This window comes from Hemicordylus capensis, chromosome 1, assembly GCF_027244095.1.
Source record: "Hemicordylus capensis ecotype Gifberg chromosome 1, rHemCap1.1.pri, whole genome shotgun sequence".
Taxonomy (NCBI): Eukaryota; Metazoa; Chordata; class Lepidosauria; order Squamata; family Cordylidae; genus Hemicordylus; species Hemicordylus capensis.
Window position 1 is genome coordinate 210156241 of NC_069657.1, and position 18406 is coordinate 210174646.

Consider the following 18406-nt stretch of genomic DNA (forward strand, 5'->3'; position numbering starts at 1 on the left):
GGTTTTGCTACTTCAAAGTTCTTTGTAAACAAGAGATAAGTGCAATTCCAAACACCTAACAAAACAAAAAAAAGCAAATGTAAACCTAAATGCTTACCTTAGATCCAATGGCTCCAATTTCACCTTTCGGACCATCTAGTCCTTTATGTCCCTGAGAGATAAATTCAGATGTGTCCATGATACTTATGAACAAAGAGGAGTAAATAATTTAATCTAGCTAAAAAGGTAAGGAAGAATTCTCTCAGGAGGAAAGCAGATGTGTTCAGACTTACCCTATGGCCCTTTAAACCTGGCATACCTGGAGCACCAGGGAAACCTCGAGCACCCTGAAAGAAGAGGCAAGGACCCACACTTAGAAGTGACACAGATCTTGTAGAACCCATTTCTTAGGGTCAAACCAGACACAGCACTAAACCTATCATTTCTTTTGGCATCCCTCCCCCTTAAATAAAATTGCAGATGTGGGGAAAACTAGGATGAGGACCATGGTACATGGAGAGAGTACATAATTCTTCCCTCTCTACGCACAATGTAATTTAATGTAAACCAGTCCCCTGAAGCTTCTATAATCCCTAAGAAGGTTCCATTGGAGTCAAATGTCCCCAGTCATGCACCATGGTTCCAGTCCTGATCCCTTCTGCTTCTATTTTAATGGGGGGGGAGTATAAATGGAACAATTTGCATTATGTTGGGTTTGACCCTGACCTTCATAGGTAAATATAACAATAAGGGAACCAAGCAGTGCACCCTGTAACAAGGGATTCCCAGATGTTGCTGTCTACAACTTCCATCAACCCCAGCTGCAATCGCCTTTGCATGGGGGTTGTGGGAGGGGAAGTCAACAATTTCTGGGAATCCCTGTTATGGGAACACTGGTATCAAGAACAAAGTTCCAGAATCTAACTCTTCATCATGAAAGTCAACATGGGCTGTGGATATGAACTCAGCCTGGGATAAAGAGAGCTTTTTAGGTGCATGCAGGAAAAGCAAACATCAAGCATCAGCCCCATTGCAAGGATTTCTGTACCTGAACATGGACCTTTTCACATGTTTGAAAAAATGGTTCTCATTAAGTCTTTTTCCACAGGAGAGTAGAATAGATATTTCATTATTACAGTCAAAAAGATATGTGGCTGTTCTTATAATTAAACAAACCTAGTGGGAAATCATTTTGAGGGCTGCAGACTCAGAAAAGGATTTACATGTCATACCTATTTATCTTCTACTCTCAGTGGGGTACTTTGCTCCAAAGGGAGGTACTGTCAAAGAGGTGACAATGCCCTCCACAGTAATATAAAAGCTTCCTCGGCTTTTTAAAAAAATATTGCTCCTGCTAAACACAAAATCACATTATCAATTCAATCAGCATAGTTCTCATTTCCTTAAACTATGCTTTTCCTGTGCCCTAAATGTGTGCTGTTATTAAAATCTCTGTTATTTGGGTTTATATTTTTTTAAAAAATTGCCATTTACATGATAAAAACCAAAGCATACATCTGTAGTTTCCACTTTCCTCCTTTTATACATCCAGGTATGTTATGACAGGATATCTCTCAGGCTTAGGAAGTCATGCAGAGCCTAAGGGCTGATTCAGACATACTACAGAAACACAGTGGGTTCCACGTGACATCCATGAGCCTCGAGAGCATGTGCTCTACCCTCCAAAGTTGATTTAATTTAAGTCAAACTGATTTAAATCATGATTTAAATTGCTTCACAGGACTCAAATTTTAGTTATTCAGTCACTAGACAGGAAGATTCTATTTAATCATCATTATCTATATATATAATTCTCTAAGGCGTACCCGTGGCTAATCCCATGCGTGGCAGCTCTCGAGAAAATTCATGAGCAGAAGCACTGTGGTGATTGTGCAGTGGGGATTCCATATACAGATAGGGAGGAGGAGCCTGTGGCACTGTGGAGATTGGGCAGTGAGGATTCCATATGCAGATAGGGAGGAGAGGCATGTGATGGTTAAGGTCAGTAGGAACACAACAGTTACTGGTCAGAAGATGCTCCTGATTGTTTTATATATATATATATATATATATATATATATATATATATATATGGATAGTGGACAGTGGTCTGCTAAGAGAGGGGTCATGAGGGAGGAAAGAGCCCCTTCAAGAGATGGAGGCTGCCGTTGTGTGAATTAGAAGAGGAAACAAGATGAATGAAATCTGTTAACTCAGGAAGAGAGAGAGAAAGAAGGGAGAGTAAGAAAGAAATAAGGGAAGAGTGAGTGGAGGAGAGAGAATGACAGAAAAAGAAGGAAGGGAGAGACAAAAAGAAAGAAGGGCAAGGGACGGGCCCAAGCCTGTCAGCGGCCTGAGGGGAATGAGTGCCCATGGCGATGGCAGAAGCAAGGAAGGGCCCAGTCAACCACTGCTGCTGTTTGGGGCTACCAAGGCCATTGGTGGAGGGAGGCAGGCAGGCAAGGAATGGGCCCAGGACCATCAGCAGTCTGAGGGGAACGTGCGGCCTGGTGGCGGCGGCAGCAAGGAAGGCCCTGGACCAACACCACTGCTGCTGCTCCTGTGGGGAGGAGCAGGAGCAGGGTGAGGGTGAGGAAGTCTCTGGGGATAGCGGGCTGAAGCTTGGCCAATAGGTACCAGCAACACTGCCACTGTGACCAAGAGGGGTGAGGGGGATGGAGTAAAGGGATGGAGGAGTGACCAAGAGGGGCGAGGGGGGGTGGAAGCAATGGGATGCAGGAGGAGAAGCAGGAGTGTAGCTTAGGTGAGAGTGTAGAGATCTCTGAGGTGAAGGGGCTGTGGAAGGGGGATGAGGGGAGTGATCAAGTACTAGCACGCAATCAAGTACTAGCATGCAGTACTAGCACGCTGTGCGTGGGTTAAGCTAACATTCTAATAAATGTACATTTTTGTCTAATATAACCTTAATATATATTCAGAGATATATGTAGGTTTCATTTTCAGAAGATAGGTACACACTATCTCTGTGCACTATAATAGGTGCACACATCTCATAAGGCTGCTTCAACAAGGCCTTGAATTTCTTTGTAGCACTGTTTGCATTACTCACATGTGTACCTCTTATCCACAGGTACAGGAACTTCATTAAAATATTGCCAAATGAGGTCTCTCTTATGACCTACTGCCATGATAGGTGTTTCCCTTCTACACTGGAGGATGGACTCAGAAAAAGTTTCCTCAAAACTGTGAATACTTTTGGTTGCACTCTCTATTCACTTTATGTACTCCCCTATCCTTTGCATTTATATCCAGATTTCTTCTCCTTGCTCAGATTTACTCCTTCTGTAGCTGCATTCAGCATAACATGTGAATGACTATACCTCTGTAAAGATCTGTACCTGTGTACACTTGTACGAGTGTTGAATATAATGTATGAATTGGCCTAATGTCTTTGTACTTTTCCGGCGGAGGGGCAAGGGCTTGATTGTGTGTGTGTGCTGCATGTACACCACCTGCAGAATAGGACTGATCAGGTCTGTTATCTCTCGTCCCCCATATACTGCTCTTAACATATTCATAGAATATAATTAGGTGTTATGCTTTACATTCATGATGATATCTTTGATTTAGGTGTTTTTTTTAAAATGAATTGTTTTGTTTAAAAAATCTGGTTTTAATTTTAAAAATCCAATTTAGATTTTAAAAAATAAAATCAATTTTTCTAACCCTGCTACCTTCCCCTGCCTACACTAGCATCCAAAGAATTCCATTTCCTATAGGGATTAGAAAGTCTCCCCAATGCTTTGGAACATACTCCCTGCCAGAATCTATACCATATCTAACAGCTTTTAGACAAATCTTGAAGACACATCTTTTCAACCAAGCTTTTAGCTAAATTTCAAACTGCTTAAATAATTTAACTGTTGCATTGTTTTAATTTTTGTGGATGTATTTTAATTTTTTGTGTGAATTTATTTATTTATTTTTATATTTATTAAGAGATTTAATATACTTCCCAATCCACAGACTCAGGGTGGTGTACAAACAAGAACAGTATCCAAGATTTAAAATTAGGAGAGAGAAAGAGAGAGAGAGAGAGAGAGAGAGAGAGAGAGAGAGAGAGAGATTGAGATTTAAAGGGAAAATGCCTTGAGGAAAAGAAACGTCTTCAATAAGATCTTAAAGGCTGAAAAGGAGGAGGCAGACCGAATCTGGGAGGGGGGGAGGCAGACTGAATCTGGGGGGCGGGAGAATTCCAAAGTGAAGGGGTAGCAAAAGAAAAAGCCGTTCCACGGGCCCTAGTACTACAGACCTCTTTGAGACGAGGGACCAAGAGAAGTGCTACCTGAGAAGCTCTCACAGGACGGGACAGAACTGGTCGAGAGAGACAGTCCTGAAAGTAAGCAGGTGCTAAGCCCTGAAGGGTTTTAAAGGTGAGAACCAGCACTTTGAATTGGACCCAGAAGCAAATATTTAACCAATGCAGCGACCGCAAGAGAGGTGTCACACTATCATATCTCCTAGTGCCCATAAGCAGGTGGGCCGCCACATTCTGAACCAACTGAAGCTTCCAGGTCATCTTCAAAGGCAACCCCAGGTACAGCGCATTACAGTACTCCAGACGAGAGATGACGAGGACATGAGTTACCATTGCCAGGGCCTGCCGGTCGAGATAGGGCTGCAACTGGTGGACCAGCCGAAGCTGAGCAAAGGCACCTCTGGCCACAGCCTCCACCTGCTGCTCAAGCAGGAGCTGCGAGTCCAAGAGGACCCCTAGGTCATGGACCACCTCCTTCAGGGGCAGCGCAACCCTGTCCAGGGAGAGACTCAGACTCTGCAATTGGCCAGATCGAGGAGTAAGCAAAAGCAACTCAGTCTTGGAGGGATTAACTCTGAGCCTGTTTTGGCCCATCCAGACCCTAACAGCCTCCAGACACTGGGCAAGCACAGAAATGGCATCTCTGGAGTGGTCTGGGGTGGCAATATACAATTGAGTATCATCGGCATATTGATGAAATCTTACCCCAAACTGACGGATGACCTGCCCCAACGGTTTCATGTAGATGTTAAAAAGAATGAGTGTGAGAACCGATTCCTGAGGCACCCCACAAAAGAGTGGCCACAGGGCAGAGCAGTCACCACCAATACACACCGACTGAAAGTGCCCACTAAGGAAGGAACAGAACCACTGCAAACAGTGCCCCAAATACTTAACCTGCACAGGCGCCCCAAAAGGATACCATGGTTGATGGTATCGAAAGCTCTGAGAGATCTAAAAGGACCAAGAGAGGGGCGCTACCCTCATCAAGGTCATGATACAAGTTATCACCAAGAGTGACCAATGCCATTTCTGTGCTATGCCATGGCCTGAAACCTGACTGACAAGGATCTAGAAATTCAGCTTCATCCAGAGCTCTCTCAAGCTGGGCACATAAAACTTTCTCCAGAACCTTTGCAAAGAAAGGAACATTGGAGATTGGTCTATAATTATCAAGTTTTCTTCAAAACAGGGCACACCACAGCCTCTTTTAAGACTGCCAGCACAGACCCCCCCAAGAAGAAAAGAATTCACTAATTCCTGAAGCCAAGATGTTACATTCCCGCCAGCTACTCTAATAAGCCAGGAGGGGCAAGGGTCTAGGCTACAGGCCGCAGCACCCATACCAGAGAGAATCCTGTCCACATCCTCAGCCTCAACAGGCTCAAAAGTATCCCAGATGACATTCCAAGATGACGTCTCCGTCATCTCATCAGATCCTGTGCGATTGGAGTCCAACTCCCACCAAAGGCAGGCAACTTTTTCAGCGAAGAATCTAGCAAGCATGTCACAGCGGCCAGATGGAACCTCCATTGGATCTGCATTCCCAAGCAGGGAACAGGTAATCCAGAATAAGGCCGCTGGATGAGAGTCAGATGATGGCAATAAGAGCAGAGAAGTGAGCAGACTTCACCACCCTTATCGCCACGGAATACTCCCAAAGATAAGAGAGTAACCATGCTTGGAATTCATTTTCCTCCAGTGGCACTTTAGGCATCTCTTAAGGCGCTTCATCTCCCTTAGCTCCTGAGGAAACCAAGGAAGCCAGGATCCACGAATCTTGAGAGGCCACTTGGGGCAATCTCATCCAGAGCCCTTGTGGCCTCGATGTTCCAGGCCTCAACGAGCTGTGCTGGAGAGGTGCCCACCAGATTGCTGGAAATATCCCCAAGAGCCCTCTGAAAACCATAAGGATCCATAAGGCACCTGGGGCAGACCATCAAAGTAGCTCCACTGCCCCTGCCGAGGCAAGGAGCAGCGGCAATCTGCATACAGATCAGGGGGTGATCTGACCATGGCAAGGGAGAGATGACTATATCCCCCATATTCAAATCATATTGCCACTGCTCTGAGACAAAGACCAGGTCTAAAGTGTGTCCACCCACATGAGTTGGGCCCGAGATTACCTGCGACAAGCCCATGGTTGCCATGAAGGCCATGAACTCCTGAGCACACACCGAGGCCCGGCCAAGAGCCGGAAGGTTGAAGTTCCCCAAGACTATGAGTCTAGGGGTCTCAACCACCAGCCCTGCCACGAGGTCAAGGAGCTCGGAGAGGGCAGCAGCTGAGCAGCGGGGTGGCCAGTACATCAGCAGAAGCCCAATCTTGTCGCATAGGCCCAACATCACGAGAAGGCATTCACAACCAGTCGTCTGCCAGGCAGGGCCCCTGACCAAGGCAAGATCTTCTTTGAAAATCACCGCCACCCCGGCCACGGCCTCGGGGCTGATGAAGCACATGGAAACCTGGTGGGTACATCTCAGATAAGGCAACATCCCCATCTGGGCCCAACCAGGTCTCAGTAATGCAAGCCAGGTCAGCCTGCTCCTCCAATAAAAGATCGAAGATAGAGGTCTTATTGCAGACGGACCTGGCATTAAACATCAGCATCCTGAGGCCATGATCACCAAAAATCTGAACACCTGGACCGAGGAAGGAGGGAGGGGGAGTGGAAGAGAGGAAGACAAAATAAATTGCCCTCACAGGTATGTTATAGGTGGTATACAAATATATTAAATGAATACATGCATACATAATCATATTGCTTATCTTTGTATTCTTAAAAAAATACTTTATGGCAAGCTTTCGGAGAAGAGGTGGGTGATGGTCTCAAAGAAAAGTAAGAGTTGGTGGAAGTAAAGTAGCAGGACTATTCATTCATGCTGTACAATGCCCTGTGATTGCCAGTTAGTTTCTCACAGAGTTGAACATGTTATCTTCAAAAGCTTTAAATGGTCTTGGAAGCAGGGGCCTACTTAAGAGCCAACCTTGCTCCGCATGCAATGCTGGCCCCAAAGCAATCAACAGAGTCACCCAATCCAAAAAGTCATAGCTTCAAAAGACTTTTAACTTTTCTATTCACTTCTGCCCTCTACTGAAAATCAATCAAATCCACTGACTTCCAGAAAATGATAAAGGATCAGTCTGTTTTTACAGGTGTTTGGAATGGACTTAGATATATGTTATTAGTCATTAAGATTTTCAAAAGAATAAATATTTTAATGTGATTCTTGCTGAACTGCCCAACATTTTATAATGGATCTTTGTCATTTTTCTAAGTAACTACAAGCAAGGTTTTTCATTTAAATTGTGAAGCACTGTGGCAATCAGGAAAGAATTTTTTGGGTAATCTGTCCTGTATCCGTGTAATTTTACAAACTATATAAACTAAATTAATGTACCACTTTCAGCTTATATAGCAAGCAAGAAAAAAAAATCCACCAAACAAACCTACAATTTTAAAAGTTATCTCAAATCTTTCAATAGGATGCAACGACCATTGACAATAGCTTCAAGGGTCCCCCAGAGATCCACAGCAAATGTATGTCATCCACCAACTTGGTTCTTCAGCACACAAATACCAGCAAATACCCAGTGACAGTGCTTAACTTGGTGGTAGGGAGCACACCAATCTAACAAGAAAGATCTGCATGCAAAAATATCCTTCTATATACACTCCTGAAGTAGGATGAGAATACAATATTGATGCACATCTCCAGCTAAGGATGCACTGATCTCTCCATTTCCATTCTGTCCAAATTTCACTCATTTTCCCTTCATTTCAATTATGTTCTCTTCCACTAAAAGTCCCTGGAATTTCCCCCCACCAACAAATCAAAATAAATAAATAAATCTGCATTTAAATAAATATCTTCCAAGCATTTTCATGTATTTTCTATCCAAACAACTGGCAAGGTAATACACTGCAAAATATTTTACATTTAAATATGGATTTTTCCGTTAATGTATGGAAAGCATAGAATCGGTAGAAAATTTTGTAGTTTGCAAAATTCAATCTGCTTGAGGGTTTTCAGACAGCAGTCTTTACCACGAATTTACTGTGAGGTTGCCCCAAAAAACTGATGCAAAAAGTGGAGTTTTTTTTTACCCTGGATATAAACTGGGCTACACTCTAACATGCAGTGAAAGACCCAAATGGTGTATGAAGTGCTCCCCGATAGCTCACAGGGACTTCAGTCTAAGGCTGGCCAATATGTGAACACACAACTCCATTCCGGGGGAGATGCGAGCTAAAAGCCCTGTATGAAAAAGGGCCTGGAGAGCCAGAGAGTCAGGAACCATGCATTCTGTCCTGAATTCCGGTAAGAGGAGAATTTAGCCCTCCTTCCATCCAGTTCGCAATCAGGGCCCTATGGCCCTCATAGGGCAGATGCAACTTTGGATACAAGATAGGACGTGCACCAATTAGTTTCATGTGACTAATTGCCTGAAACTACACTTGTACTGGGGACAAGGCTCCCCACTCTTCTTCTTAACCAGTATCTACTATCACCAACACCCTCAATACAGTTTCAAGAGATAATGAACGTACTGGAGATCCTGGGAATCCAACCTCTCCTGGCTGTCCTGATCTGCCAGACTCACCCTAAAAAGATAAATAATATAAAGAAGGCTGAAACACTCAGTATTAAATTTTTCAGTTCAAATGTCATGCCCACACACAACAAATCATTTATTTTGTTTAGTTATATAGTCTTATATAGTCTAACAAGGGAGAGCCACCTAATGGCACAGCGGGGAAATAACTTGCCTAGGGAGCGAGAGGTTGCTGGTTTGAATCCCCGCTGGTGTGTTTCCAGTGATATAGCATCATCTCATACTGAGTGGGATATGGCAATGGTAAACCCCTCCTGTATTCTACCAAAGAAAACCACATGACTCTGTGGAGCTGACACCAACTCAACGGCACAACTTTACTTTACTAACAAGGGAGTTTACCCAGCTCCATGCAATAAAATAATTATGTCCAAATCTCTATTCTTTTTTCTTTGAAACATTTTGCCATGCATTACTTAAATTCATTTTGCAATGAGAGCACAGTAGTGATTTGAAAGCATTGCTTTTGCTAATATTTACATGCAATGACAATGCAGCATAACAATTTGGTGATCAAAAATACAATAGCACATGGCCTTTAATAAAGCAGTTCAATAATAGCATGTTTTTGTAATATGGTACTTTGGTAAAATTAAAGAACTTCTTTCCCATAAAAATATTGCCACCCCCCATCAGGCAGTGAGTTTTCTCCATTGGGCAGGGAAGGTGGCACTGATTCCTTCCAGGCTTCTACTGCCCACTCCCTATGCCCTTGAAAAGTCCTCCAACCCTCTGGCACCCGGGTTGTCGGGGGTTTCTTGGGCGGGGGGGAGGCTACCAGCAACCCATGATCCACACACACAGAGACACCTTCTATTCATGCAGCTCAATTTTGGGTTCAAAGCCATAATACTGAAAATTGTGTATGCCAAATAGAACTCTTACAATTAAGCAAAGATAACAAAGAGCAGGGCTTTTTCTGGAGGTACTTGGCTGGAACAGCCTGGCTAGGGGCACTTTTCTCACAGGTTCTGATATTTTTCAATCACCACTCTTCAACAAAAAAACATTTTCAAAGCAGATTTTTCAAAGTCTGTTTTTGTGTTTTGCTTTTTTGTTTTTTGTTTTAAACCTTTTTAAAGGGTTTTTAGTTTGTGGGTGACAGTTATGACTTATGAGTTCTCTGGCTTTGCCAAATTGGTTAGTTTTGCTTTATATTTGTATAGTTTGTAAGATACTTATTATATGATTAGTAAGTGAGGGCCATCATTGACCGGGCAAAGTCATTTTGCATAGATTACACTGCTAGGAAAGTTCAAGAAATGAAATCAAGGAGGCTCTCTAATATCGTGGGGACAACATTCAAAGAAACTGAAAAACTGAAGTGCTTTACCTAACCCCCCAAATGGGGTTAGGTTCCTTAATTATAACGATCCACTCTTGCAGCAAGAAGGGCAGGGAGATATAATAGCAACTTTCCTTGCTTCTCAGCTGATGCGCAGGGAAGTTTAAAGAAGCGGCGTGAGAGTGGATGGAGCAGCCTGTGCCTCTTGCTCTGCTTCTTTAAATCTCTCCGTGCACCAGCTGAGAAGTGAGGAGAGTAGCTATTTAAACCGTATACCAATTCAGTTAGTGGACAAAACTGTGTATAACTGAAACTAGCCCCCATGGTAACTAAAGAGGTATACAGAGGTGGTCTGCAAATGAACGAAACAAATATTCGAGGGCCACATGCACATATCATATAATGTTTCATTAATGTGCTTGCAGAAAGGGAAGTAAAAGAACAATTTGAAATTTGTATGATTTGAACTTCACACATGATTCATTTTACTGCATAATCACCATATACGGTAAATTTTAATCACAGTACATTTGAATCTGAGAAAGATCTTCTCTTGGACATGATGTCATTTTGGAATTATTGATCTTATTTAGTGTTTAAAATCTGTTCAGTACAATAACAGTCAAAATGATTATATTCAGAATTGTCTGAGAGAATTATTTAAAATTTCAACAAGCATATTCTGGTGTAAAAAGTAGAACATTCAGCTAATTTCAGTGGCAGGATTGTGTATGCAAAAATTGGCATCTGTTGGTCATTGTGAAGTATGACATTATTTCACACAAACAAACCAGTTCTTCAAAATATATAATAGATGGGGGGGGGCATTGTTTTGTTCTTTTTAGTTGCCACAAACATATATTTGGCTAACATAGCAGGACTAAACAAAATTAAAACTTACATCTTCTCCAGGTTTTCCTGCAGGACCTTCTGGGCCACGAACACCTGCTGGTCCCTAGTAAGAGAAAAGTATTGTTATTATTAAGAATATTTATATACTACTCTTCAACAAAAATATCCTCAAAGAAGTTTAGAAAAGCTTTCGAAAAGGAATGAAAAAAATGGTTCCCTGTCCCAAGGGGATTCACAATATAAGAAGTAACACAAGGAAAGACCAGGACCACCCTTTTGGATGGATGCTGTGCTGGACTAAGGAAGGGACCAAAATTTCTCCCAAGTGAAATCTGAAGGAGAATATCAGGGTTCCTCCAAGAAGAAACTGAAATTCAAAGAGAATGTCAGATTTCCTTTTAAGGAGAAACACTGGATAATGATCTCAAATGGTTTCTGCAACTTCTGGGCTGAATAGGGACAGTTTTTCTCCCCTTGCTAAATATAATAGAGACATTATTTTAAACATTGGGCCTCTTTGCCAATTAGCAAGGGTTGAGAAAAGATGTATGCCTAAATAAATGCATTAAACAGTCCCTAAAAAAATACTGATTACTCCAGCAAAAAAAAAAAATCAGAACAAGTAAAAATCAGATAGCATAAATTGTATCATCATTACAAATCTTAATAGGATTCCTGGTTACAGTTTTAGTCCACATAACCTTTGATAAATTGTGTCATACTCAAAATTTACAATGCATACTTCCACTATAATATATTTGTAAAAATAAATAAGGAAAGCTGTCTGTATGATTAACCTTACCATTGGTCCTGGGTCCCCATGTTCACCTGGAGGTCCTGTTGGGCCAACAGAACCCTAAAAATGAGTAAATAAAAATTAGAACTTGGGTAAAAACCAGTTTTAAAACAGATGATAAAACAATGAATATAATCCAACAACTTCAAAATAGTCAGAAACTTTGATAGTCGGGATCCAGATTTGAACTTCACAAAGAGCCAGTTTTGTCCTGACAAAATTATGAGAATATTTCTTCTTTGGAAAAACTACAGGCAGGTACAGACTTTATGGTGTAGCTTGCAATGCCCCATTCACTTGTTTGGAAGCACTATTGGAACCCAGTAGTGGCCAGTGAGAGCAGAGCAGGGGGGAGAGGGGGCAGCAAGAAGGACCTTTAAAATTTAATCAGCAGGTGCTTACCAGCATTTAGGCAGCACCTGCAAGCTGTATCAAGCAGTTCTCCGCCCAAAAAAACCTGTGCAGGGCAGCAGCACTCCCCCTGGCATCCAGCAGAGCAGTGGCGTGGCCCTAGCCTCTGGGTGTGCATGGAGCCTCTGCACGCACACAGAGACCAGGGCCACGCTGCCAGCGGGCAGAGCATCACTGCTTGAGGCAGCTTGCAGTGCTGCCTAAATGCTGGCAAGCACCTGCTGATTAAATTTTAAAGGTGCCTCTCACCGCCCCACCAGCACTTCCTTCATCGGCAGCTACGGCTGAAACCAGTGAATTTATTTCCAATTGACTATTGATTGAGTTGCAATCCCACTGATCTGGAGAGGTTGGCCTGAAAGCACATGGGTGTTCAGTGCCTGGGTGGGAGACTGCCTGGAAGCTCCAGGTAAGCTACTCTGAGTTCCCTGAAGGAGGAGTGGGATGTGTTATTAAACAAGTAGTACAACTGCACTACGTCTTTTATGGGTAGTGGGGGAAGAGTGGGGTAGATAAAGTAACTCCACTGAAGCAAACTGCTTTTAAGGAACTTATTGGATTGGATTGTAACATCCCAAACATTATTTATATTGACTCAATATATTATAGTTTTAAGCTTTTCATGCATTTTTAATCAAACAACTTACTGGTGGTCCTTGCAGACCTTGAGGCCCTCTTGGACCCACAGGACCCTGGGGAAGGGGAAACAAACCTTTGTTAGCTTTGAAGATAGGAATCAAATGCATTTCAGTAGAACAATTCAAAATACCCTGGTATACAGGTTCTGCCCCATGCAGGGTGAACACAGGGCTGTCTGGGCTGTATCACTGCACATGGTGACTGAATGCTCCCTCATATAAAAACATTCCCTGCACACAGAGAACTAGCATGTCTGAAAGAAGAGTTTTAGCCTAGCTTTCTTCTTGAAAGGCTAGTTTTCTATGTGGATTGCATTTTCTTTTGTACAGAGAACCATTCACATGTGCAGGCCAGCCTCCACCTCCAATCTGAAGTAGCGTACTGCAGATACAGGTTTACCATCAAGGAGAGCGAGGCCAGATGTGTTAGATGTAAGTATCCTATTGACAAAAGAAGTTAAAGAGAAATAGAAGAAAGGCCATTCAGAAGGGATGGGAGACCTCAAACTATTTGCTTTCAAGCTGAATCACTGAACATTTGTTATTGTTTTTGCTGAAATATCTTTTTTTTTTTTAATGTTGGGAGATCAGCAATGATATCTTGACCAGCAATTGTGTCAGCAGTTCCCAGTGCTGTTATTGCTTCATAGCAACAGGAAGAGAAAGGAGGCAGAATATACACGATTGTTTCTTGTAAATGTAGGAATGATGTAGCATGATGGAAATCCTTCTCCTCCTGGAATATTTATATGCCACTTTTTAACAAACAAAATTCAAAAGGGTGACCTGGCCATGCATATGGCCAGGGTGCACACGCAGCGGCCTCCAAAATGGCCACCGCCATCTCAGGGGTCAAAACAGCCCTACGGAGACCATGAGGGAGGCCAGCAGCAGGGACTGCTGGAGACAGACCCCCCCCACACACATATACACACTGTAGCCACACCCTCTGAAGCCACCACTGAACCCTGAGGTAAGTATTAAAAAAAACTTTTTACTGTAGAAACTCCAAACTGGCCCCAAGCAAGTCCAGGGGGTTGGGCTCGACCTCGAGCCAAAGCTGGCCTGATCCAGCTCAAGGGCAAGCCCTTGAGCCTGACCAGTTTGAGGTCGAGCCAGCTCACACATCCCTACCCCCTATGGTTCAAAAGGCTAGGATACACTGATGGATTTTTAAAAGAAAGAAAGAAACACTGTGAGAAATCCAACAGTGAAAGAAAATTTTTAAGGCCAGAATCCAGGAAGTTACTTTAGACATACCTAAGGGCCTGTACATATCCAGTTGGATTTTTAAAAAGACAGATGGCCAGATCACAGACTGTTTCATGAAACTCTCCTGACTGTCAAATGTGGTTTGTCATGTAGCATATGGAGTTGATGTCTGTGAAACAGAAGTCAAAAGCTCAACTAGGTACATGCTTCATTGCACACTTCCCTGGATTCTGGCCCATATGCTTTTTTAAAAAACCAAAATGCCTGTACCTATTGAAGCAACCTGAATTCAGAGGCAGACAGAAATGTATGGCAGAAATACATATATTATAGTAAAAGCAAAGCTCTAGAGCATGAAAAGAGACTCCGGAAGAACTTTAGGGAAAACATAATATTCTTTCAACCGCTTTAACATATACATTTAAGAAAAGGCTGAATAATTGCCCAAACAAATGTATGAAAGAGAAGGAAACTTAAATGAGGAGAATGGATAGCTCTCCACAGCTTATTCTTTTTAAGGTGCCTATACAAGCTACTCCAGATCAGCTCTACCAAAAACAAACCAAGCACTCTTACCACTGCCCCCGGCATGAATCCCATTTGACTAGCAAGTCCAGACTTCTCATCCAGCCCGGCCATCTGAGCTGTGAATGGCTGTAAATATAAGAAACATAACCATTAATCTTAATGTAAATCCAGGGACATATCTAGGCCCAAAAACAGACCAGACCTGAAGAGCTTCAGAGGGCACACCTGCCCACCCCACTGCCGTGAGGCCCACCTTAATTTATTTTATTTTTTTAAAGAATAAAGGGGTGTGTGGTGAAATGTAGATAACACAGCTGTATGTCTTTGAATGGCTCCCTGCTTCCCTTTTCTCCCCTTCCTAACCTATTTGCTAATTAAGAAACTGCTGCCCAGTTGTGTGTGATTATAGAATAATATAAGACTGTGATCCACAGAAGGAGGAGGAAGAACACTGATGCTGATGTATAGACGTCGATCCGTTTGTTTTTACAATGGACTGATATCTGTCCCTTTTTTAAAATGTAATATACTGGTTTAGATATACTGTAAATCGCCCTGAGCCATTTTGGAAGGGCAGTATACAAATCTAATTAATTAATTAATTAATTAATTAAGGTCCTGAAGAAGAAATAGAGAGTTGTCTTAATATGCTTATTGTGTCGCCTGTATCAACTCATTTTTTAAAAAAATCCTGCTGCTGCCCCACCACTGCTCCTGTCTCTGGGGAGGGTGGCTCCAAATGATTGGGGGGGCTCCCCAGAGCCCCACCACTGCCCCATACCTGTCCTGCTGCTGCACCATGCCCACCATTGCCCTGCCGCTGCCCTGCGCTGATATTTGCCATCTTCACCACTGGGGGGTGAGCGGGGAGTGGAGCAGGCTTCTCCCCCCCCCACAGCAGCTTGTCCAGTGGGCGCTCCTGTGCAGTGTGAACAGGGAATGTCACATGTCATGATGTCACCTGCATGCGACGTTCCCTATTCACACTGCACAGGTGTGCCCACAGACAGACTGCCACTGTGGGGGGAGAGGCCTGCTCCACTTGCTGCTCACCCCCCACCCCGGCAGTGGAGATGGCAAAGATTGGTGTGGGGCAGTGGTAGTGGGGCTCTAAGACGCCCCCCGATCATTCGGAGGCACCCCAGGAGGCCACTGCCCTGGTTCCCGAGGTCCATGGCTAAATCCACCTCTGTGAAAATCCTGAAAGTTTTAGTGACATTGGAGGACACATGTTTTGTGAATCACTTTTTAAGATTCTTACACAAAATATGGGGTGAAGATTTTCAGTGATCGCTGACTAGAATTAGCCTCACTCCTTTAAAGTCATTAGCAGCTTCCCTGTTGCTTTCCTTCTTTAGACATACAAGAAATAATTATACTTCACTTGTTAATGTCGTGAATCAGCCCCAGAGGCCTTTTTTAATACTCTATTAAACTTTTACATAATAAGTAACAAACACAGGGAGAGAACATCAGAGGCTGGGCTGGGAGACAAGCCCAAAGGGAAGTAGAGTGGCATATATGTGAGGTGAAAAGGAATATAACTGGCAGATGAGGAAAGGGTCCGATGAGGAAAATGTGACTGCAGTACCTATTTGATTTGATCTCTCACCAGTGTTTAAAATATCAAAACATCTTCCGTTTAAGATGAGAATTAAGGTGTTTCCAATTTCCACTCATGTGCCAAGAAGCATGGAAATTGCAATGTAAAGTGCTCTCCCATTTAAAATGTGGGTATGTGGAGCCGAATTTGTAAAATCATAATATCTGAACTGTACAAAGTATTTACTGGTTCTGTGGTGGGAAGATAAGGTGCTCACCTCATGTACATTAAATCAGTAAAGACTCTGTACAGTCTCTTATTATGCTGCCTTTATCAGTTAGGCTCCATGCAACTACACTTTTCACTGGTCTTTCAGCTTGACATTGAGTTGGAGAGTAAAGTGTTCAGGTAGAAATTCAGTAGGCTTAACATCCCTAATCACTTGCTAGACATGCACCTGATGAATTTCTGCCCAGATTTATACCCCCTCAGGATTCCTATATTATTGTTTATAACAACTGAGTAAGGTGATGGGTGCATGCTTCTTTTTCTCACCAAAGTTGCACATTTAGAATTTTAAATTAAAATAAAAGCATTGCCTTTAAGGAGTTATTACAGATTTAATTATTTAAATAGTCGGGGCGGTGGGGTCTGTTCACTCATTATTTGGGACTCCCTGGGATTGTATTTAGTGCAAGACTGGGTCAGAGACTCATGCACACTCTTCCCCACTCACCTTGCAAGTGACTAAATGGGGAGGGGGGGATCCTACATTCAGGGTCAAACTACATGTTACACTGATGGCCCATATGTGGATTTCCCACTGTAATTTTTTGCTCCAAAAAGCAGCTGTGAGGGCCATGACATGAGAGTGTCTAACCCTTTCTCCTTACACCACAGACCCATATAAATCACCCTCCCACAGAGCTATTATTAGCCATGGAGAGGAACATGTATGGGTTTGAAAATCATTTTCCCACCCCACCCCCACCCCACACACAGAGCTGCTTTTTGAAGAAAAAACATTCAAACAACTCAAACATAATGGCCCTTAGAAACAACAGGCATCCACTCATTCTACATATTTAGATTCATAGGCCTCTATCCAGACACAATAGTACTACCCAGGACTTATTCTAAAGAACTACTTAATTTCAATAGGACTTCCATCAAATAGTTTAGTCAGGATTAGCATAGTTGTGCGGCCCATCATTTGTGACTTATACAGTACATCAGTATTGCACTGAAATCAGCAAAAGGATCTGCATCAATCTTAGTGGCTTTTGGACAGAAGTCTATGTTTTATTATTGTTAAATATACATACTTCAATTATTTTAAAGTTTTATTTCAAGGTCATGGATTCTGCAAGCCATTAATCATTTGTGTTCAAAACTCATTCTGCTATTAGCCACACTTTATTGGGGGTGGGGGGGCATGAATGTGCCAAGTTAGGCCTCAAACAAAGGCTCCTAGACATTGGACATCATTATATTACAAATAGGTTTTTGCTTGGGAACCAAATATATAACTCCAAACCAGCAAGGTACCTCAACACGTTAATGGTGCTAAGTATAGAAGGATGTTCTCATTGGCAAGTTTTAATGCTCTCCTGTCAGCTGTTCTGGAGGGTAGGTTTAAGCAGATTCCTTATGAGGAATGGGTATGCCCATTCTATAGATCATGTTTTAAATGTATAACTCATGTTTTATGATACTGTACTTTTAATCAAGATTTTCATACTTCTCTTACAGCTCTTTTACTAAGAAATTTTCCAGGCCGTTCAGATGAGTTTTTTGTTTGCTTTCTTGCTGACCACAATTCTGACATTACATATTATGTAGTCCAATTCCATGTGCTGGCTAATAGAATCAGACAGATTGTAATACTTAATCCAGTTGTCATACTTTAGGGTGAATTGTTATTAATACTTAAAGTTTTTTTTTATGTGTCTACTTTGTATTGCTTGTCATAGACCAAAATAAAGCTGAACTGAATTGAACACATTTTACTTGTTTCCAAAGGTCTGCCAAATTTAATTAAAAAGGAAAGGTCTTATCCTCTCATTAAGCTTTGGGGTTCAAGCATTTTGAAAGAGAAGCATTAATTAAATTATTCTGTGCTTTTTAAAAAGAAACCAACCCTTATATGTTATCTACTAAACTCATGGGCATGATAGTCCTTTCCTCACTCAAGGATGCAACACAAACAATGATCAAGAATAATTTCAAACTTAATTTTTAAAAAGAACAATTTATAATTAAACTC

General features: G+C 42.3%; 1 protein-coding gene and 1 long non-coding RNA gene across 2 annotated transcripts in view; one reads left to right on the forward strand and one right to left on the reverse strand.

The window, feature by feature from the left end:
- COL5A2 (collagen type V alpha 2 chain) overlaps nucleotides 1–15495 on the reverse strand; it is a 78017-nt gene extending 62522 nt beyond the window's left edge. Inside the window, exons 1-8 of the mRNA XM_053282896.1 lie at nucleotides 15379–15495; nucleotides 14646–14723; nucleotides 12867–12911; nucleotides 11815–11868; nucleotides 11062–11115; nucleotides 8811–8864; nucleotides 273–326; nucleotides 98–151 (exon numbers count right to left, since the gene is read on the reverse strand). Of these exons, the coding sequence (XP_053138871.1) occupies nucleotides 98–151; nucleotides 273–326; nucleotides 8811–8864; nucleotides 11062–11115; nucleotides 11815–11868; nucleotides 12867–12911; nucleotides 14646–14723; nucleotides 15379–15441 (456 nt within the window). The 5' untranslated portion in view covers nucleotides 15442–15495. The remainder of the gene's footprint in view (nucleotides 1–97; nucleotides 152–272; nucleotides 327–8810; nucleotides 8865–11061; nucleotides 11116–11814; nucleotides 11869–12866; nucleotides 12912–14645; nucleotides 14724–15378) is intronic.
- On the forward strand, nucleotides 12491–17981 carry LOC128339280 (uncharacterized). The gene is made up of 3 exons (XR_008312943.1): nucleotides 12491–12628; nucleotides 13188–13289; nucleotides 17893–17981. It is a non-coding gene; the product is annotated as an uncharacterized LOC128339280 (long non-coding RNA).
- Nucleotides 17982–18406: the final 425 nt, after the last annotated feature.